Source organism: Strix aluco, chromosome 9 (genome assembly GCF_031877795.1).
Source record: "Strix aluco isolate bStrAlu1 chromosome 9, bStrAlu1.hap1, whole genome shotgun sequence".
NCBI classification, from domain to species: Eukaryota; Metazoa; Chordata; class Aves; order Strigiformes; family Strigidae; genus Strix; species Strix aluco.
Genome location: NC_133939.1, coordinates 30015237 through 30036182, shown reverse-complemented (window position 1 = coordinate 30036182; position 20946 = coordinate 30015237). Strand labels below are relative to the sequence as shown.

General features: G+C 45.9%; 1 protein-coding gene across 4 annotated transcripts; it reads right to left on the bottom strand.

Annotated features, from left to right (window-relative positions):
* Positions 1–6893: 6893 nt before the first annotated feature.
* On the bottom strand, positions 6894–20051 carry CCNL1 (cyclin L1). 4 transcript variants are annotated; one of them, XM_074834378.1, is made up of 11 exons: positions 19645–20019; positions 19347–19421; positions 19008–19117; positions 12590–12710; positions 12125–12189; positions 10688–10787; positions 10445–10549; positions 10025–10166; positions 8283–8394; positions 8026–8124; positions 6894–7699 (listed from the first exon to the last, which is right to left on the bottom strand). In XM_074834378.1, exons 1-11 carry the CDS (start codon positions 19909–19911, stop codon positions 7351–7353), a joined length of 1545 nt encoding a protein of 514 aa, XP_074690479.1. In that variant the 5' UTR covers positions 19912–20019; the 3' UTR covers positions 6894–7350. The 4 variants fall into 4 exon arrangements, 2 of the variants coding, with proteins under 2 accessions (XP_074690479.1, XP_074690481.1); XR_012624346.1 differs by lacking the exons at positions 6894–7699; positions 8026–8124; positions 8283–8394; positions 10025–10166 and adding an exon at positions 11888–11901 and having other exon boundaries at positions 10532–10549; positions 19645–20051; XR_012624347.1 differs by lacking the exons at positions 6894–7699; positions 8026–8124; positions 8283–8394; positions 10025–10166; positions 10445–10549 and having other exon boundaries at positions 12037–12189; positions 19645–20050.
* Positions 20052–20946: the final 895 nt, after the last annotated feature.

The following is a 20946-nucleotide window of genomic DNA, read 5'->3' as shown; positions in this document are numbered from 1 at the left end:
TTTTATTTTTTTTTTTCCAGAGGTATTGCGGCATACAAAAGTCTATAGGCTTTGAACAAAACTTCAGCTTCCCAGCCTCTAAATCACTTAAAGTGGGACCTAAGACTGGCTGCAGAAGGCATTTGAGTACCTGACTCCTGGTTAAATCAATACAAACCTGAGGAGCCTCAGTCACGTAGGTATTTCAGAAAGCTGCACCGCTTCACTGAAGGGCTGGATTTGAATCTGTGCAAGCCCTTAAGTAAATTCACTTGGCTTAAGATCGTTTTGCTGTTGATTTCCTCTCTTGATCCCTTATCAGCACAGGGCACGTGCCACTGGGCTGCCCAGGATCTGCACCACCTCAACTGGATCAACTCTCTGGTTTGGCAAACAAACCCTCTGTTCCGCTCACGTGGATGTTTGCTGCAGCACAGAAACCCTTTAACCGCAGGATTTGTAAGACCACAGAAATGCGCAGGAGACAGGAGAACTTAATTATTCTTCACATGATTGTTTTTCACTTGGCTATCACTGCTCTCAGAAGGGAACAGCAGTATCAGTCTAATAATTCCGCCTTGGTCAATCCCTTATGATATTTACACAGCGGCTGTGCAGTAGTTGGTGGGTAAATATAATTTCTTTGATCGATGCTCACTGACGGCGCTTCAGAGCCGTTTCACGCTGCTGTTTGAGGAAGGATGAGCAGGTCGGCACCCCCACAACGCTGCTGTGCCCGTACCCTCACCTCCCTCTCTGCACATGCACTTGGGTTATTTGGGTCCCTCCAAGCCACAGCACTTAGTTGGCGAAATGAACACTTCTGACCTCGGGGAAAAAGGCTCAGATTGCCGTTGTATATGATTTTTTTCCTACCAAATTAAAAGAAGGTAGGCTTAGAGCCAGGCACAGCTGAAGTGGCAGAGCCCTCGCAGGCTGCACACAGTTAAAACGGGTATGAATTTAGGCTTCCAATTAGCTGACAAGTTCAGCCCACTTGCCTCACTCACCAATTATCCACGCTCCTGCAGATGTATTTTGCTTTCACAAGTACTCAGCAAAGAGCATACGTACCTTTTTTTTTTTTTTTTTTTTTAACATCAAGGCGATGTTGTGCGCCTTGTGCTCTGCCGTCACTCTCCACGCTCTGCTGCCATCAGTGCACGTCCTTGTCCCCCCGCCCCAGACCCTCAGTCTCACCTGGGCATCCCAGGGGGGGCAAAATTTTGGCTGGGGTGAGCAGGAGTTGTGTGCACAAACCCTTGAGCCCCATGGCACGGCATGGGCCAGCTGAGCGCAGCGATGGGACGTGTCTTGGCTTCAACAGTCAGTGTTTTCCTCCGATATTCGGTACTAATACATTAATGAGATCTCGTACACAGCCGCTCATTGTATCGCTCGCTCTGTGTTTGTACAGTAATTAATTCTGACTGCAGCGACTCCATCAGCCTCGGGGATCGCTGCGTATGTGCCTGCACTCATGATGTGATTTTGGAGGATGCCTGAGCGCTGTTTGTGGTGTGATTTCAAATTGAAACTTGATGACATATTGATTAGCGTGAAACAGAAGGAGCGTGGCGAGCTCAGCCACACACAGCCCCCCTCGCGCAGCCCCGTCTAGGGGCGAGGGGCTCTGGGGGGGCTCCGAGTGGCCGTGCAGTGGGAGCTAGGTGATTAGTCTCAGCCCCCTTCTTGCCAGAAGCAGAAAAAAATAAAGGTGAGATTTGGTAAAGCCAACCTGAGATCCTTTCCCTTGGGGAATGCCTGCCCCGATCACGGCACACCTGCAATTCCCATCAGATTTCATCCGTGGCATCCGAGTTGACCTGTGCTCTGCAGCGTGCAGCAAATGAAAGGCAGGTACTTTCTGAATACACACAGGTTGCTGTTGCATAGTGGCAAACATAAATTAAACCCTGCTCTCATCTAGCACTCAGAGGGCAGCGTGGCTCACACCCACATCCAGCCTGCTCCCCTGTCAGGAAGGTCACACAGGTATCAGCATCAGGGGGGTGCCTGCATTGCCCACCCCTTGCTCCCCCCCTTTACCACTCGGCTTAGGCTGTCGGCATTTCCAGCACAAACCCTCACTGGGTTCCCACCCTCTGAGCAACACAAGGTCGGAGCTCGGGTTTGGGGTGTCCTGGGCAGCGTGAGGAGCAGCACACACCTGGCTGCGCTCCGGCCTACGTGGTTTTTTAAGCGAAGCGTTGGAGGTGATTAAAAGCGTCCTGGAGAAATCCCTGCTTCCTCTGGACAGCGGCGGGCAGGGCAGAGTGCAGGCAGCGGGAAGTCGGGTGCTCGTCTGGGCATTTGACCCCGACCGATGGGGCTGCTCTGCCCCCATCGCCCGCCGGGCTCAGCCACCCCGGTGTCACGTCCTGCCCAGAAGAGGGAGGGAAGTGGCTTAGATTTGTAAATCCCCAACAGGGTGGACAATGGTGAGACAAGTCTCAGAGTCCACGCACAGACCATTATTGATTTCCCACGATGTATTAACTAGATACATGATAATTGGCTGAGTATATAACGAGTTATGGCAAGCGATATGCCTTGCATTACTTAATGGTAGTGAGGGAAAAGGGGGAAAAGAAAAGAGAGAGAATAGAAAAATAGAGATCACCAGTCTGGATTCCTGCATTGATCCTGCCTGAGTTCATCAGGGATGCATCCGTCTTCTTCACATCTTCTTTTTTCTTTCTCTATTTCACTCCTTACCCCCCTCTCAGCTTACACCCACTTTCCTTGGGTCCATCCCCTGGATCGACCCACATACAGACATATCCCACAGGTGGGGAGGGGTAACATGCTTAGGATGATCTTGTTAATCTTCATTTGCATGTTCAGGGGTGTCAACTTTAATATGCATTTTGCAGATAAAGAAGCAGAGGTTGTTCACCAGACAGACGGCCCTGGAATCTTTACACCATGCCCAGAGCAGAGCTGTCCTGTCTCCACAGGGCCCCCTCCAACCCATCCTGTGCCATCCAGGTGACTTTATCAGCTCCAAACTCCCCTTTATTCACCTCAGGACTATAATTTCACTATTTGCAAGTGTATGAGACATTCCTCAGCTCCAAGGGCCTCTGCTCCCCCCATGCCTTCTCTCTCTCAGGCTGTTTAATTCTCACAGGCCTGTTTCAGGCCCTGTTTTGGGGAGTTACAAGCCATCTCTCACACACAGCCCCCAGCCCCCGTTGTCCCCCGCTTTGCTTCTGGTCCGTGTTGGAGCGTTGGGGCACGTGTGCGTGTCCGTGGGTGCAGGCGTGTGCGCGGGGGATGCTCGGGTCCGCTTTGCAATACTTCCACCTACAGAAGAAAACCCAGAACGGCAGCGGGAGCAGCCGGCAGCGGCCCTGGGAGCCGATGGGTGCGCAGCACCCTGGGGGGGCCCAGCTGGGTGGGGGGCTGCTTTGGGGAACTGGGGCAAGCTGGAGTACGTCTGTGGGGTGTGTGCGTGAGCCACGGGGCCTCACCAGCAAACCTGTGAAGAGGGATTCTCTGTCCTGGGACAAAACTGGTAATTTTAGCCATTTTTTTTCCTTCCACTGGAATATAAAGACTTTTTTTTTCAGGTCAGCTGTACTAATTTTAACTTTTTTTTTTTTTTTTCAAAATGCCCCGCTGGGCTGTGGCCAGGCAGGAGATGGGAATGGAAAGCTGTTTCCTTTACAGAAGTGTTGTTTTCCTAAGTGGGGTGTAATCACCAGCGCTGCGACAACACCCGAGTGCTGCGGGGGTGCCTGTCGGCCCCGCAGCAGAGAGGGGAGCACAGGGCGGGGGGTGGCTGCAGCAGATCTGTTTCCCACCCCAAATTGCTTGCAAGCAACGAGCTTGTGCTTTGGAAGAAGGAGGAGAGCGACAAGGAGCACACACAGACAGGAGAGCCATGGACTCAGTGGCTCGTGGATGGGGCTGATGTGAAATGATGGATTCCATGAACATTTTCTGGTGGGAGCAGCGACTGGGGAAAGATTTCCCAGAAAAAGGAACTGTCATTCACAGCAGGGCGCAAGGCATGCTCTGCTGCGCCCACTGCCACTAACCTGCAGGTTTTGGGGTGGCTAAAGCCCTCAGGAGTATTTGTTGGGCCAAGTTCCATCAAGAATATTCTTAGATTGTTCACTATTTTTTTCCTTCCCACACCATCCAAGGCTTTCAGTCCACGTGCATCCTTCCAAAGTCTGTAACAAAGCTGAAAGTGAAGGACAGTCACAGCAGTTTGAATTTACTCACTTGATTTTGTTGAAAACTGAAGTCAAAACTTTTTAACAAATTCCTTTTTCTGAGGAAAAGCAATTCTGAGGGTGAGACCAACCCATCCAGAGCCCTGTGCCTGAGGAGAACCGGTCAGCTGGACCATTTCCCACCAGCTCCTGTGGGTCTCTCAAGGGGCCTCAGGTCTCAAGGGACAGTGGCAGCACCTTATTTCCATACCAGTGTTTCTAACAGGGGCTGCAGCATCAGGCAATGCTGGATTTCTCCGTATTTCCCAAGAAACCGTCCCTGCTGCAGTGGGGCAGGCACCACGGGGCCCACGCTTGGTCCCAGATGCTGGCAGGTGTCACCACCACTCCCCAGCTCCTACCTGCCACGCTCTGAACACCCCCATTTATTTACCAACACACCTCCCAGGGTCTCCTTTCCCTTTGGGTTGCAGATGAGATTGGGCAGCTTGAGGCTTCCACTGCCAATTGCTGTTAGAATGATTTTTTTTTTTTTTTTTGTGCCCTGGGGACAACCCTCGCTGAAAATATTGGGAAGATGGAGAAGAAGCATCAAAATATCTTTGTGCTCCATCTGCACACTCCACCATGGGTTGCTTTGGCATCTTGGTACTTCCCTCAGTGCTGCAGAGCAAACCAGCACCGTAAATCAAGCGTGAAGGGATGGGGCCCAGGGAAACAGGTGCTGCACAGCCCGAGCTGGGAAAGCCACTGCAGGCACAACCAGCACAGGGGGTTTCAGTTAGAAATAGCGTTGCCATGGAGCATTGCAGTCTTACTATAAGAGTGTTTCCACTCTGGAGGGTAAATGTTTAAACAGCGTCACACGGTGATCTCAAATGATTTTTGTGATTTAGAGTTTAATGAACACATAAGGACACTTCAAAGTCTTGGGAGAAACATGAGATCAAGTTGTAAAAACAACCCAGCACCAAAGTAAGCTTTGGCTGATGTTCCCTGGGGTGGTTGGTGGTCACCGCGCTGAGGGTGACGCAGCAGAGCCGGGCCCTGACGCTGAACCTGCTCCTGGTTTCAAAATCTCCTGCTTTCTCCCCACCAAGCCCAAGAGCCCAAGGAATTCACAGAGTGGGCAAAGGAGGGGGAGCTCTTGCGCGGCCCCGGGGTGCTCCCGGCCGTCACCCACTGAAGTATTGAAGCCGTTGCTTGCGCAGCAGCTTTCCTCGACAAATCCCCGGGGTCACGGGGCACTGAGGGGGCTACAGGTATTCAGGACCATCACCCCACGCTCAGGTGGCTCCACCTGTTCCCCCGAGGACCAGACACAGCAGCCCGAGGTGCGAAGCCACCAACTCCCCACGTGTCCTCCTCAGCACATCTCTTCTTTACAGCGCTGGCCCAGCCCCCTCGGGCAACTAGAAAGAGCTGCTGCTTCTATTTCAGTAGCCAAACCCATTTATTTCACAGCCTGCCACTGCGCAAAGGCCACCAGCCTTAAAGTTGGCTCAAGACAACTTTTTTTGCCCCCTGAAGAATAAACTCCGAGGTTCTCGCTGGCGGGAGCTGCAGCAGATGGTGGCTATCGCCGCTCAGCAGCGGCAGATGGTCCAGCTCGCCGCGGGGGTGAACTTCTGCTCCTCAGCCCCGCCGGGTGAGCAGCGCTTGCGCGGCAACACGGAGGCTCATACACAAACTCTGATGTTTGAGGGAGATTGAGGCAAATGTGCCGCTTCTCCAGTTTTTAATCACTGCCCTGGACTATCTAAATAACTCGTATCTAGGGAAAAAAAAGCCACTTTAAATTCCATAGCTACTAGTTTTTCCTGACAGCAAACCCATGAAATAGTTACTGCGGATCAGAAATACACACAGAGGTAACCAAGAAACAGAGAAAGATATTTATCTTTTCCCTCTTTTAAAAAAAACTATATTCACTTTTTGTATTTCTAGAGAACAGAGGCAGGCCAGGCCTGGCAAGATGCCAGGTGGCTGCTTACAAGAAAGTACCAGTTCCAGTGAAGTTTTTACTCAACCACAACCCTTTTCTTTCCCTTTTGAGCTCTGCAGGTGTGGCCAGAGCCCAGCCCTCACCACTGCAGTAGCACAGGGCACTAGAAGCCCCTGGGCCAGGGAGGTTAAAATCACAAGCAGCTTTCTGGGCAAGAAAAGGCCTTCGTACCCAAGGGACTGGGGTGAACCTCTCAAGCTTGGGTGGACAGCACACACCTTGAGGTTTATGGCTTTGTTACTACCTGCGTAGCAAAAGAATTAAATCCGATTCCTCCTGGCCCCTTTCATCTCCCCTTTACCCCCAGTTCTTGCCGGGCCAGGCTCCAGCAGCCAACCACCAAGAAATCACCCCTAAACAGGGGGGAGCTTCCAGCAAACTGCTGTTTTGTGCTGCAGAACAGCCGATGACAGTGACTCACCAGCTCCTGCAGGAAACAGGAGAGAAATCCCCACCGTACTGGGAAAGCCGGGACAGGAACAGCCAAGTCCAGGGCCGACAATGCTCTTTCACAGCCGCCTCCTCCTCCTCCCCCCAAACTCCAGAGAGGTCCCTGTGCCTTTAGCCCGGGTCAGAAGCAGGACACCAACTTCCAAAGCTTTCCAGACCTTTCCTCTGCAACAGACACACGTTGATATCCCAAATCCACGTGCAACAGTCAAAGGGAGGCAATCAAGAAAATTAAATTTAGTTTCAATATATATATGACATCCAACAGGCAGTAAAAAAAAAGCTTTATATTTTATTTCTTGTAAAAATCTTTCAACACATGCAGACTAAAACCAGTGTAAGAAAGTATCCACCATCGTTTAAACAAATAACTATACTTAAATATAAGTGTCTGCAATTGACTTGTATAAAAATAAGGTACATTTTGCCTTTTTACAGAAATCCATTCTCCAGTTTTCATATCGATAAACAATACACAACTCTAATACATACAATTTCACCTGATCGCTGTTTTCCGCCCATGTGATACTGCTAAGGTATTATGTGCAAAAGTTGGTAACAGTTTCTTCCCCCAAAAGAAAAAAAAAAAAAGTCCTCTACACCTTTTAGAAAATTAGATATTGGGTTTAAATTAATCAAAATCCTAAACCGGTTTCTTTGTTCTCAAATAAAGAGTCCATTTACTGGGTTATGTACAGGCTTAACTCGAGTCTGGCGCGGGTGCAAGCCTCAGCGTCGGTGCCTGCCGTGCCCCGAGCGGCCGCTGCCGTGGTGTTTGCCTTTGTGGGACCTCTCGAAGGAGCGGGATCTCTCTCTCCTGTCCCTGTGGTGTCCCCGCTCGTGCCTGTGCTTCTTGGCGGCATCAGAATGCTCCCTGGATTTGCTCTGCGAACGCGAACGGGATTTTTTCCGTTTGTGCCCGTGTCTGTTGGCGCTCTTCAGCTCCTCCCTGCCATGCTTGGCCTTCAGGTGCGGCGAGCCGTGGTTGTGGTGTCGCCGCGGGCTGCCGCTGTGGCTGCGGGACCGGCTCCTCGAGCGGGAGCTGTATGTCCCAGACAGGCTCCGCCTATTGTTGTAGCTTACAGAGAAGTGGTAAATTAACACCCGTTTTCCACACGAAAGAAAAAAAATAAATCAATGCTTAGGCACTTGCAAGTTACTGGAAGAAATCAAGAGACTGTTTCTGCTCGATGAATGAGAGTGAGCGCCCCAGAACATGCCTTTGAGTTCAGCTCCTCTGGAAACAAGAAGCCACACCCACAACCCAGCACCTTTCAGAATTGTTCAGTCCTACTACTTCGAAGCAAAGCGAAAAAGCCCAGAAGGCCAATTTTGACCAGAAAAGCCAACCCGTCCCAAAAGCCCTGCCCCCTTCCTCACCCCCAACAAAAATCCACCACTTACTGCCGCCGGGGCGTGTGAGATCGAGACCGCGACTTTGTTCGTGACCTAGATCGACTCGCACTTCTGCTGCTTCTACTTCTCTTGCTTTCTTTTCTCATGCTGGGGGGGTGGGGGGGGGAGAAAAAAAAAAATTAGGGTTATATTTCCAAGGTACTGGCTGCTACTTCCACAAAGTAGCTCAGTAGTAGTTCACTACTTCAGCTGAAGAAACTGTTTTTACAGAAGTCTTCTCTTATCAGGAAGAGATTTTTACCCACCCATTGTAAGGGCTCTTTGAAGCTTGCTGCCTCTCTTCTGGCTCTTTTTTAATGGTTTTGGTATTCAGAGACACTGGAGTCTTCTCTTCAGTTTTTACTTCTCTGGGGGAAGCTAAGAATTAAATTGAAATTCAAAATTAGGTATTTTATTCCTAGAACTTTGTAATAAACACACCGAATCCTTCACACATCTCTCCCAGCATTTGCCCAAAATGTAAATATGAACCCAATAGCTACTATTTCCTGCCACCTTTCCCTTGAGGGTTCACTCCAAGAAGAGAACACTGGAGTGAGATGCCCGCCAGGAGACACATTGTAGTTTAAAGGCAAATGCCAGCATGGGGAGAGAATGCTGTGCCCCTCAAGCCAAGCAGCCAGGCTCCTCTGAGCTTTTATTTTACAAAATAAAAGGTGCCCTTATGGCCCACAAATACATAAACTGTTACCGTGACAGTTAATTTTCAATACTATAAGAATTAAGACTGAACAGCAAAATTATAGATTTCATTTTTATATTAGTGGTACAAATGTAACGCAAAACAAAAAAATTATTTAATTTAGAAGTCAATCTGTCAGCTGATTCAGCCTGGAGACGGATTCCCCTTTTCTCCAAGGGCTGCTCTGCAAGAGCAACCCATTTCTAGCTGCCCTGCTGAGAGGAAGGCACTGCATTAGGACTTCACCTTCCTCGCTCCGCAGGGTTCAGAGGTTTCATGTAAAACTACAGAAAGGCAGAATTCTGCCAGAAGCTTTCCCTGTTTGTCAGCTAGTAAGAATTCTTCCAAAATCCCACCAGAGGCCCTGCTTTCACTCAAACTCTTCTAACCGAGGCTCCCACTTCACAGAATTAAGAAAAAACTGTCATTGTTTAGTGAGAAATTTACACCTGCCAGCTCAAAGACCTCTGGAAACTCAGCTGTATTGTTCTTAACGAGAAGTAACTGCTCCAAATATTGCTTTTGCAGAGTATGTTCTTAAGTTCCTGAGGAGGTCATGTAAAACAAGGGCCTGTGCTGCCTTCTTCACCCACCATCCCCGGACCAACACTCAAACAGCTTTTAAATTTTGTTGGTAGTTTACAGATCAATAGCAACATTAAGAGGTAAAAGCACCGAGACAAAACTGTTCTTTGTATCACTAGAATTCAGACAGATTTCTTGGCAGGTTCGAGATACACATTATAATTTAGTCACCAATGCCAAGACAGCACTGCGACCTTCCCATCTCCATTTCCTGACCACAAGCTGTCTTCCTTCACAGCACTTCAACAGTGGACAAGTACATTTAAAAAAAAAAAAAAAGGCAGAGAAAGCAACTGTCAGTGATAGCTGCCCCAAAAGGAACCATGAAGGCTGCTGGGACACCCCCCAACAGTTTAAACCCAGAGAGTCTCTCCACAACCCAGTAATGCACAGCAAACTCCCAGGTCTAGACATTTTCATAACATAGTTACATAATTTACATATTAATAGTATTAAAATACTCTTCCATCTGTGGGAGTATAAACTACCCCCTTTCCCTCTAATCTGCTATTTCAAAGTATTGAAACTGGTTTTAAAATTTGTGGGTTTTTTTAAAAAAAGAAAGATTTATCTTGCTTCTTAGTTCTGTAAGAAAGCCTAAATGGTCTTAATAGCTCGAGAAGCAAACCTACTTTTTTTTTTTAACACCCTGGGGCACAGATTTAGAAGACTTACCAAATAGTATTATGCAACTTTCTGTTCAGAAAACAAAAAACTTACATGGTTTGGAGGCAGGAGAAAAGCCACCCAGTGTTGAGAGTGCTGGAGTTCCATCTGGATTTAAACCTTTTGCCTTCAGTTTAGCTTCCTGTAGTGCCATTTTCCTCTTTTCTACTTCTTTATCCAGGAATTCGTAATTGGGCTGTTAAAAGTAACAACGCGGTAAGAAGTCAAACTAACGCAGTTCATACCTTCATCTCATTTCTGAAAAATACTCAATTATCTTTTAATCATCTGTCCTGCAACATGACTAACTTCCATAATTGGTTCCCACACTCCCCTCAGAGGAGCAGCCATGCAAGCAGAGCCTCTCCAGTTTGCAGATTTGTACACAGGGGTTCCCAAACACGCTTAGACAACCCTGAGACAGCTCAAGCCGTGCTGAGCGTTGATGGGGAAGAACAAACATCTCAAAGTTACCTTCTTTCTGGTATAGAGCTTCAGAGTTGTTAAGCATATCTCCTGAATCTCCTCTTCCGTGGTGCCAAAGAGCAAGAACCAGTGAGGACGGGTAGGTAGTGGAATCTGAAAATAAAACCACCAAAAGCTTAATGATAAGAGATTACACACCAGGCTTTTGTTTTAAATATTTTCATTAATTTTCTTGAAACTGGATTACTAGCAATAAAAGGCAACGCTAGCCGAAGACGGGTGAGTACTCACCTGCAGAGCTCTAGCAGCGAGATAAATGCAAGCACATGCTATAGTCTCTGGCTGAAAGCGAACAAACACATTTGTTCGAAGGCTGTCATTCATGTAATTCCTAAAAAAAAAGTTTAGGAAAGGTTGGATCTCCCATTTACATCTTTTTATTTAGAGGATAACAATACTGGAGACTCAATTGACTTTATTATTTTTTCTGTTATTATATTAAACACTTGTTTTCTTTCGAATTATCGTATTTGATGTTTACATTTGTTACTTCTGTAACAAAGTTTGCACCATTGCCATTGTTTTGAAACCCCAATGCAAGTAATAGTACGTAACGGCTACCTCCTAGGTAGGTACGTTAAGTTTATCCTGTGAAGTGTCCATTGAGTTAATCTAACAAGCACTTTTCATCTGTCCAGCTCTTTGCTTTAAACACCAACGTTCTCACAGTTAAAAAATCAATATGCTTAAAACTCAAATGCAAGCATGAAAGCACGGTATATTTTTAACCTACCATTTTCCAGAGGCTAGACGCAACCTCTACCGTTCATAAAACATTGCATTTAAATCCTATGTGTGCCTTGAGTCATTAACTTCATCCAGAGAGAAAAGCATCCGATTTGCACACAGAGTGTTGGAAAAAGACCTGCAAGTTAGTAATGGGTCTCCCACTTGACTAAGCTACTATTCTTCCACCAGAGTGGCACTGCCAAGCAACACATGCCAAGAGAGACATTTAATCAGCAGAGACCTCCATCGATTTCTAAGTTACTGAGCTACAGTGAGGAAAGAAACGAACAGCAGTCAGTAAGTATTGACTCTACAGAAAACCATGCCCGATATGGCTTCTAAGTGAGCATGCTGCATGCATGGTAATTGTCTTTTTTTTTTTTTAAGTTCAGCCAAATGCTAAATCAACTAAAGAAATGTTGGCAGAAAGTCTACCCCATGTCTCCTTTAAATACACTACAGTATACAGTAGCTAGGCAACAAATACATTTAGAAACATTTTAACAGTTACTTCTAAAAGCAAATATACAAATCCTTTTTGACACCCAGACAGAACTAGAAGATGCTGCCCGATGGATATGGACCACTTCAGTGAATCTCGGATGAGAGCTTGCACTGGGTTGGCTGGAGAGAAGGGCAGCCAAACAGGCCATCCCCAGGTCATGGGCTGAGAGGTGCAGAGGGCAGAGCTCTATGACTTACCATCATGGACTACCCTTTAATTAAAGAGTAGAAAAAAGAACAAAGTTAAATTGAGTTCTCCATTACTACACTGGAATCAAGCCATGAAAATAGTAAGCAGAAACAAGCACTAAAGTATTTTAGAAGTATATGTTTGTGTAATAACTTACATCTCATTGCTTTGCATATGGATCATCAGGCTTGTTATTTCTGCTACTATTTTCCTGGCTAGGAAAAGAATGGAAAATTACAACTTACCAGGCTGTCTGTACCAGGGTTTGATTACGTTCACATTCTAAGACTTGTAAATACATAACAATGATCTGAGGAAGAAGGAGAAAAAAAAGGGGGCTCAGTTCTAACATATAAAGCAAAGTAAGGAAGTAACTATGTATAGCCACACAGTTCCAAAACAACACGCTCTCCTCCTTTTCTAAGCACACACTGCAAGCTCACGTCATTCAGTCACATCCAGACAATTCTTTATTTTACTACTTTTCTATGATTTTCAAAAACAGTCACCTTTAACATTTCCCAAGGAAGCAATTTCTACCAAAGTCAATGTGACTATTTGACCAAGCACTCTGGCAAAAGCATTCGCGGTAACTACTAAGGAATAAAGAAATCAGGTCATTTTAACACCTGCGTTTCTCGTTCCACAGCTCACAATGACGATATCAAGGTAGATTAATATTTACAGTTACATTATTTTTGATAACTCACCTTATGCGGATGCTTGACATGAACACAAAATCCCAACTCCTTCAGTACCCTTCTTTCTGCTTTGATTACTTGATTTTTGGTGTTTATGTAGTTCTGATCAAGTATCAGGGGGCTTGGAGTCCTATAGTTTGCAAGAAATAAAATCAAAACTGTTTTGCATATCCAAAAATAGCTGCATCTCTGTTTTCCCTTCCAACCAACTAATGGCAACAGAAACCGGTTTTCAACTCCTGCAAGCAAGTTTAAGCATTAATCTTGTGCTGTCCAAGTTTAGATAAACTAGTTTAGTTTCTGCTTTCGACTAGCTACAGATTAGATGGCTAAGGAAAAAAAAAAAAAAAAAAATCACCCTTTTGCTACTGTGTATGTAAACTACGCTGGTCCAGCTGCTGGAATGCAAGTCAACTTCAGAGCGAAGATCTCAAAGAACCTTTACATCTCAGGACAGAGGTGGGGGAAGGAGTGTGATACAACTACCTTTGCTAAGTAGCACTTCAAAGCAGAAGTAAGCTAGAACAGGTTTTTTTACAGGTATTAAAACAGCAAGCTTGTGCTTTACAACTGCAGTTTCCTATGCACTGGAAGACAAGATTATTCAGATCTTCAGAGAACAAGACAGCCCTGCTACTGTGATATATGAGAAGTCTACTAAAGCAAAGAATTTCACCTCTGAAATGATGACAAGATCTGCCTGTGATTCTGAACGCTGCACCCACTAATCAGTGGGTATTATGTCACTTCTATTTGCAAACCAAGAGCTCATTTCACAAAGAGTCCCAAGCCTAGCTCTATGTCCTAATTCCTTCCAAATCCAACACCTGAACTCCAAAGCATTTTAACTAAAATAACTTGCTGTATGCTTTATGCACAAGCGTCACACTCCATTTCGTATTATTTTCTTTCTCCGTGCTTAAACTTGACCTTTCAACATTCCACTGTTTATTTTAATCCACTTCCTCCTAAAGACAGACCAGCTTTTTCCCCTGTTTGTAATATGCCTCACATAATCCATGCTTCCCAACACAGAAGAAAGTTTTTGCAACTAGTTACACTCTAATAAACCACACTGTGTTCACATGATAAACCCAGTATGCCCCAAGCACTGGTGACACATTTATTTTACATTACATTCAAAAGAAGAATAAGTAATGCAAAGTGGATTCAAAACACAGCTTCTGTTTTAGCAGATGAAGTATTTCACTACTAACTTGTCTTTTTTGGTTCCATGTAAGTTCCACAAGTGGATCGCACTTCTCCTTCCCTGATAGGTCACAGAGTGGAAAAAACACTCAAAAAACCCTAGGTTCCCCCCCAGAAAGAATGGCCCCATTTAATTACAAGGCTGGCTGAAGAGCTTCCCAACTCCAATAATCCACAATTTATGCCAAGACTCCTGCAGTCACCTGAAGGATGGTTATTACTGTTGGCCAGAGGCTACAAGCGATTCACTTCCCAAATAAAACCATCATGTTGTACCATGCACCTGAGCTCCCCCTGCTCCTCCCAAGGGGCTGAGAAGCAGCTCCCAGGAGGTCTGGCATGAGCTACTCCACCTTCCTGGTGCCAGGAAAGACCTACAATTCGAGTACAAGCCTTACTACGTCTGTCTCCTAAAAAACCACAATGCTTTCCATGTTACTCAGAAGTAACTTCTCTATTTAAGTGTTACTCTCATCACAGAAAGTTTATAGTTTGTGATTTCAGCTACTCTAATACATTTTGTTTGGTGTGGGGTTTGTTTGTTTTGGGGTTTTTTTTGTTTTGGTTTTGTTTTTTTTTCTTCTTTCTCTTCCTATAAGTTAACTGGAAAATAAAAACTTAAAGAGCTTCTTCAAGGTCACTACTTCAGTAGAAAGGCTACAATTTTATCTGCACACTCCAGCACTGCAAAGGCTGCCTGAACACAATGCTCTGGAGTGGGAGACTGGAAGAACCAAGCTGAAATCCTCCAAATCAGTGAAACTGATTCACTCCCAGTTAATTTCAACTAACTATACTGGGGTTTATAACAACATTTCCCCCAATATTGCTTTACACAATTTTATCTAGAGATCACTGGCATTAACAGGATCTGCAAGGCATCATTCAGAGCGAGTTTAGGTCTCCAGGCTCAGCTCATCTCGTTAGCAGAACACTTTATCAGAGGTGACAAATCTTGGATGAAACAGTTAGGGCATCTATGACTTCCAGTCTAAAAGAATACAATCAACAGTAGGACAACATGACTGCATGGGATCATCCGACAACCTGCTGCAGGATTACCATCTTCTGCATGTCTCTGAACTCTCTGAAAGCTATGTAAGAAAGTCAGTATTATGAAAACACAGTAAGGTAGCTCAAAGTGCAACAGGAAAGACTGAGCCTTGTTGGATTTTAAGTTTTCACTGTCCTTCTACGGGGCCATAGGATCAGCACAAACAGTTCACACTTTGGTTGTACATGTTCAACATCAAAGTGATAGAAAACTCAAAATTAAGGCACTCGAGAGCGTGCTTTACTCTGTTGTCCCACATTACTCTGGTCAATTATGACACACAAGTTCTAGAGATCTACAGATCGAAGGAAGCCATGAAAAATATCAGTCTGTCCAGACAGTATTTCCAGAAACAGAAGGACAAATGTGGCCTTTTGTCCACTTAATGCAAAATAAAAATCCACAGCAGACTTCACTGTGCCTTATAACCGGCAAAAGGCAGGTTCCCCACTGGATTAAGATTTACCTGTTTGGTACTTTTGCCATGAACTCCAAAGTGTTGGTGTGCATAATTATTTAGAAGTTGGAAACTTCAGAGATCTCCCTCTGAATAACTTCTTAGCTTTCCTACTAAGGCCTTTGCTACTGCATTTGCTGCACTTAGTTCTCAGTCCAAGAAGTAATTGTTTTAGATCACAAATACCAAACCAGAGAAAAATAATTTATAAGCTCATATATAAAATATAAGCCTCAAGCCCTATATAGCCAAGTAGCATTACAAATTCTTACTTTGAATCTGTTCTTACAGATCAGCACTAGAGCTCCAGGCAAGACTTAAGAACAGAGAGAGCAGTGCCCATTCTGGTAAAACAATCCCATGCTGAGTTGTAAAACTTCATTGGGATTTAAAGATTGCACAGCCACCCAAAAGATGAACGCACACTGTAATGTGTTTGTAACGATAAATAAGTTACAAATATTCTTTTTTTAAAGTCCCCCTGACAAATGAAACCTAAGTTCTTGACCCTGCTACAGCTTCATTTGATGAAATATTAAAATCTAATGTCTTTGGAACGTCTAATACTTTGGAGGAAAAGCGCTCTGCGTGTAGTTTTGTTCGTAATGCAAAAGTACTTCTGAGAAGTAGAGCGTAACATCAGCATCTCGTTTCAGAGACCAGATCTCTCTCATGCCAGTCAGTAAGAGAGAAGAAAGTGAATTCTCTATTTGTCTCCAATATTGTAAATACAAGCACTGTGGATTTACAGAATGGTCTGAAGAACACTAAGTAGTGTGTGTGGTTAACACAGGCCACTTGCAACACAACTGCAGGGGCCCGTTTGCTGCAGCAGAAGTGAGGGACAGCTGACTGCACAGCGCAAACCGACACTGCCGAGATTACACCATGACAGGAGTCACATTTGGGTTCAGGCTCGTAAGGACTTTTTGCAGCTTTCAGGCACATTTAAGATAAATAAAATCAACTTCAAACTACATTCTGCATGTTAAACAATAGTTGCACTTTGCTCAGAACACAGATGTTTCGGCACACAATTTCTTAAAAAGCAGTATTTTCATAATATGAGCTTTTCTCCATGCACACAAACATTTTTACATGCAGTACCACATGACATATGCTTGTGAAAGATCCGAAAGAAAATACGCTTGTCCAAAATACTTTTTAAGCTTTTTCTTACTTCTCAGTATTAGAAATACCACCTAGCAGTAACTCAGTTGACTACAGGTCTTACAAAAAGAAAATTCCAATGCAATTCCCAATTCTGCAAACAGGTACATAGAAGGGACTGCTTACATAGCAATTCATATAAATAGCTTTACAAATTCAAGACTTCCTTATCCTTGTGAAGGCATGTTGTACTATGAATTCAAACTGCAAATATACAGAGCCAGAAAGTGGAACTAAGAACTCAAAACTGTTTAAGAAAGCAAGCAAGCCTACTCAAACTACTCGAACTTCATGTGCAGGTTAAGAGCTTCAGTTAACAGAAATGCTAGACTAGAGGTGAAAAGAAAAGTACAGCAGCCTAACTGATTGTTTCAGTTCTGGGTTGTGTGTGAGAAACTAACTACAACCTAGGTGTTAGCTTCAGGTAAAAAAAAAAAAAAGATCAAGCTAGTATTCTAAAAACCTGGACAGCAAAGAAAAAAGCTTATAACAAGATACAGGAGTTCTTCCAAATGGTTCACCAGCGGCCAACCTGTTAGTCCCCCGATTCCAGTGACCTATTCTCAGAGCACTGGCTTCTCCTTGGGGATTTTCGATACTTCACTCACTGTTGCCATGACGACAGCTTCATCTTTATGTACCACTCCACATCACCCAGGCTTTGGTAAATGTAGCTGGTCGCTGTATAGTCGGTTGCAAGGGAAAAAAGAGTTGAAGTTAATAACGTGTACAGATTATTTAATTGTAATCTTGTAAAAAGTACAGAAAAACGTTTACATCCTGCTTGCTTAAAAAAAAAAGCAAGTCTGAATGTCAGACTTCAGCATTTTTAAGATTAATTTCATGCAGATTCACTCAGAATCTCAGAGCAACAATGCCCATTTCTCCAGAAAATAATGGGTAGAAGTGCACGATTTCTCTCGACATGATGCATTTTAGACACCATGTAACATGCACAAAGTGACATTCTGATTTGGAACAGGCTAGCTGGAAAGATTTAAGTTCACAGGTTAAGTTCAGTTTCTCTGATCCTTCACACAGCATAAAAAATCAACTAATTTATATTCTCATTGCAAAGAAAAGCATTGCATATGATTAATTAACCTTCACTGCCTGGATCAAGGCCAAAATATTATGAATCACTGAACCAACTTCAATAAATCTAATAACCAGACTCCCTTATCAAAACTGTAGTAAGAAACAATACCACCGAATTCACACTCGGCATAACTTCACAAAACTGTCTCAGGGCCATCTGGGATAACAACTTAAAAAGAACAAAGCTAAGTTCCAAAGTATAACACTGAATCGTTCTTCTTTTGTCTAAAACTAACTAGGAAAACATGAGCACAAGGCAGTAAAAGCAGAAGCTTCAGATTCAACAGAAGCATAAAAGACACCAAGAAACAGCTGGTTTCCCTAAGGGATTTCTATTCTTACTGCTCAGAAAAGGTTATACAACACTAAAGTTTAAATTCCTGTTGTAACCTGGTGATACAGAAAAATTAAAGCGTGAATTTAAGAATCTACCTGGAAACAAAATCCTCCTGTAACTATGGATAACCTTACACTTTAAGCAATCAGCCACTGCAAGTAAAGCTACTTCATCACAGCTGACGTCTCCAGTCTCACAGACTGTAATGCTGCTGCATGACAGATTTAAAGAAATTTTGCATTTAATAGCAACCGAGAAAATTCCTTCCCTTCAACCATTCCTTGTTCCTTCCGATACACTGAGTTACTTTGCTTTACACACAAAAACATACATCGCTTTACACACAAAAAAGCAGTATTAGGCACTCACAACTGAGAGCAGCTCTACAACTCAGCAGACAATGATCCGGATCTGCACACAGATCAGGTAAGCTTACACTCCAGCTTCACCGACACAAGCACACGGTACCATGAAAAACACAAGTCTCACTTTTTCCAATTAAAGATGCCTTCAGCTTCCAAGACTCAATTACACATTCCTTGTTGAAGCGGTGTCATTAAAGCTGCAAACGCTGTAGGCCAAACCGTACTTTTTTCAGATACTTTCTAAAAGGTAATACTATCATCACTGGGAGAAGTTCAGCTTTCATCTTTTGTTAACTGATACTTTATCGGCACTACAACCACATTTGGACAGCTACATACTAACAAGAGGGAAAGCATTAAGACTACCAAACACGGTTAGAAGTCTGGAAAAAATACAGCAACCCCGCTAATTGGCTACTCATGCCTAAAACTACCTTTCAAGAACAAGACATCAAAAATCAATTAGCAATAGACCTAAAACTACAACTGTGGACCTAAAACTAGAGCCAATACTCATGACTTGTAGCTCTATAAGTAACGAAAACGGGTCTACCCAGTAAACAAAAGTACCAGTAGAAGAAGTCAGCATTGAACTGTACTGCCTACACAGCAGCCAATGAGCACTCCCTTCTCAATTTTAGGTCGTTGAACTTAGCCTGGAAAAATACTGTGAATTGAAAACTGCAGTGTACATTAGTGACAACTGATGCTTATGTTCGTAACGAAGCTACTCTTACCTTTTTGCTCTTAACTGACGCAAATGATGAAACACGTTGATCACGTCCCTTATACGACGAGGCGCCTCTTCAATTTTGGATGCGAGATTGATGCAGGCCATAGCAACAATCTGAAAGGAAGCCCCGATTCCATGAGAAAACGAAGACTAGAATTACACAACTTAAAAAAAAAAAAAGAAGAAAAAAACAAAACCCCGTGGCCTAAAGGCTCGAAGAGCACAGCCGGTTTGGCGTGTGACCGGCCAAATTCACCGGTCGCCTAAAACAGCGGCTACAGCCACCTCCTCCCCGTCCCTGTCCTGCCCCCCCAGCTTCCCCGCCAGCCCGCGCCGCGCTCACCTCGAAGCTGTGCTTGACGAAGGACTTCGAATAGAAGAACCGATGAAACAGCACCTGCCCCGTCGCCATCGCCACCTAGGAACGCAAAGAGGGGAGGAGGAGGAAAGAAGGAGCGGGAGTCACTCACCGGGCCCAACCGCCACCGCCGCCATTTTGTGTCAGGCACCAGCTGGCGCCGCCGCCGCCCCCCCCCCCCCCCCCCCCCGGCGCGGCCGCCTCACACGCCCTTCCCGCCGCGCCACAATGGCGGCGCCCGCCCTTCCCTCCCTCCCGGTTAGGCGCCGGGGCTCGCACCCACCTGCGGCAAGCGGAGGAGGATACCGGCCGCCTGGATGAGCTCGCAGCCCAGGATGCGCAAGTCGGTCTCGCACTGCAGGTCCAGGCCGTCCTGCATGGAGGGAGTGGGCGAGAGGCGCTCCTCGGGGATCAGCGAGTGGTCGATGGTCAGCGACACCTCCGAGTACAGCCGGTCACCGATAAGGATGCCCGGAGCGGCGGGAGCCGGCGGGGCGGCAACAGTAGCGGCGGCGGCGGCAGCGGGGGGAGCCGTAGCGGCGGAGGCCATGATGGCGGAGCGCGTCCGCACCCGCAGCCGGCCACGCACTGACTAGCGCGGCCCGGCGCTGTGACGCAGCACACAGCGGCGCCTGCGCGGGGCACGCCGGGAAAAAAAAGTCCGCCGGACCCGTCCCCGTCCCCCCTCCCCCTCCGCCGCCCCCTACCGTTCCCCGCGGCACCGGGAGTCACCGATCTTCGCTGTTGTCCCGGCCCTGGGGAGCGGCACACGGCCCTTCTCCGTTAACACACGGACCGTCGCGATCGCGGGGGGCCTCGGCGGGACGATGAGGCGGCCGCGGCCGCCGTTGTCCCCGTGCGGGGACCCTCCCCCGGGAGCCGCCTCCGGTGAAACGTGCCCCGGCCCGCAGCTCCCGCTTTGGCAAGGGGGGAAGGAAATGAGGACACGCGTGGGCCCACGTTCCTCCGTGGGGAGGAAACGGCGCCGCCGCCGCAGCTGCCCTGGTCCTGGCTGCGCTGTCGCCGGAGGGGGCGGCCGGCGTTATTCGCTTTTTTTTTTTAGAGAATTTTCCACTGCAAAAGGGTTTAAACAGTGGAAGAGCACTGCGCTGTAGGCTTCACAGCGGCAGAGGGAAAGGAAACTGCTTAAACTACTTGAAACTGTGTTTTAAAGACCGTGTAGGTTAACTGGTGCGTGCCCTGGGTGCAAGCTCAGCCAGGAGCTGCCGTAGGGCTTTTGGCCTTTTTTGGGAAAAAAAAAAAAAAATCCATAAAATTGAGTAAGTAAACAAACGGGATGGCTGTGGTGCAATAGTGACAGGAGGTGGGTTGTGTAGTTCCAAACAGGAAGCATAACCCAGCAAAAAGTTACCTTCCACTTCATTTATTAATAAATTGAAAAAAAAAAAGGAATTAAAGCAGCTACTGCCTTTTAAGCCACTGTACATAAATTCACACTGAGTGTTGGGGAAACAGCCCCACACCCAGCAGCCACCCACCACCCTCCCCATCTGTCCCCCACATTTGTCCCATGTCACACGAGGGTATTTGCATCCCACAGAACAAGGTAAAACCTTGCGGAGCC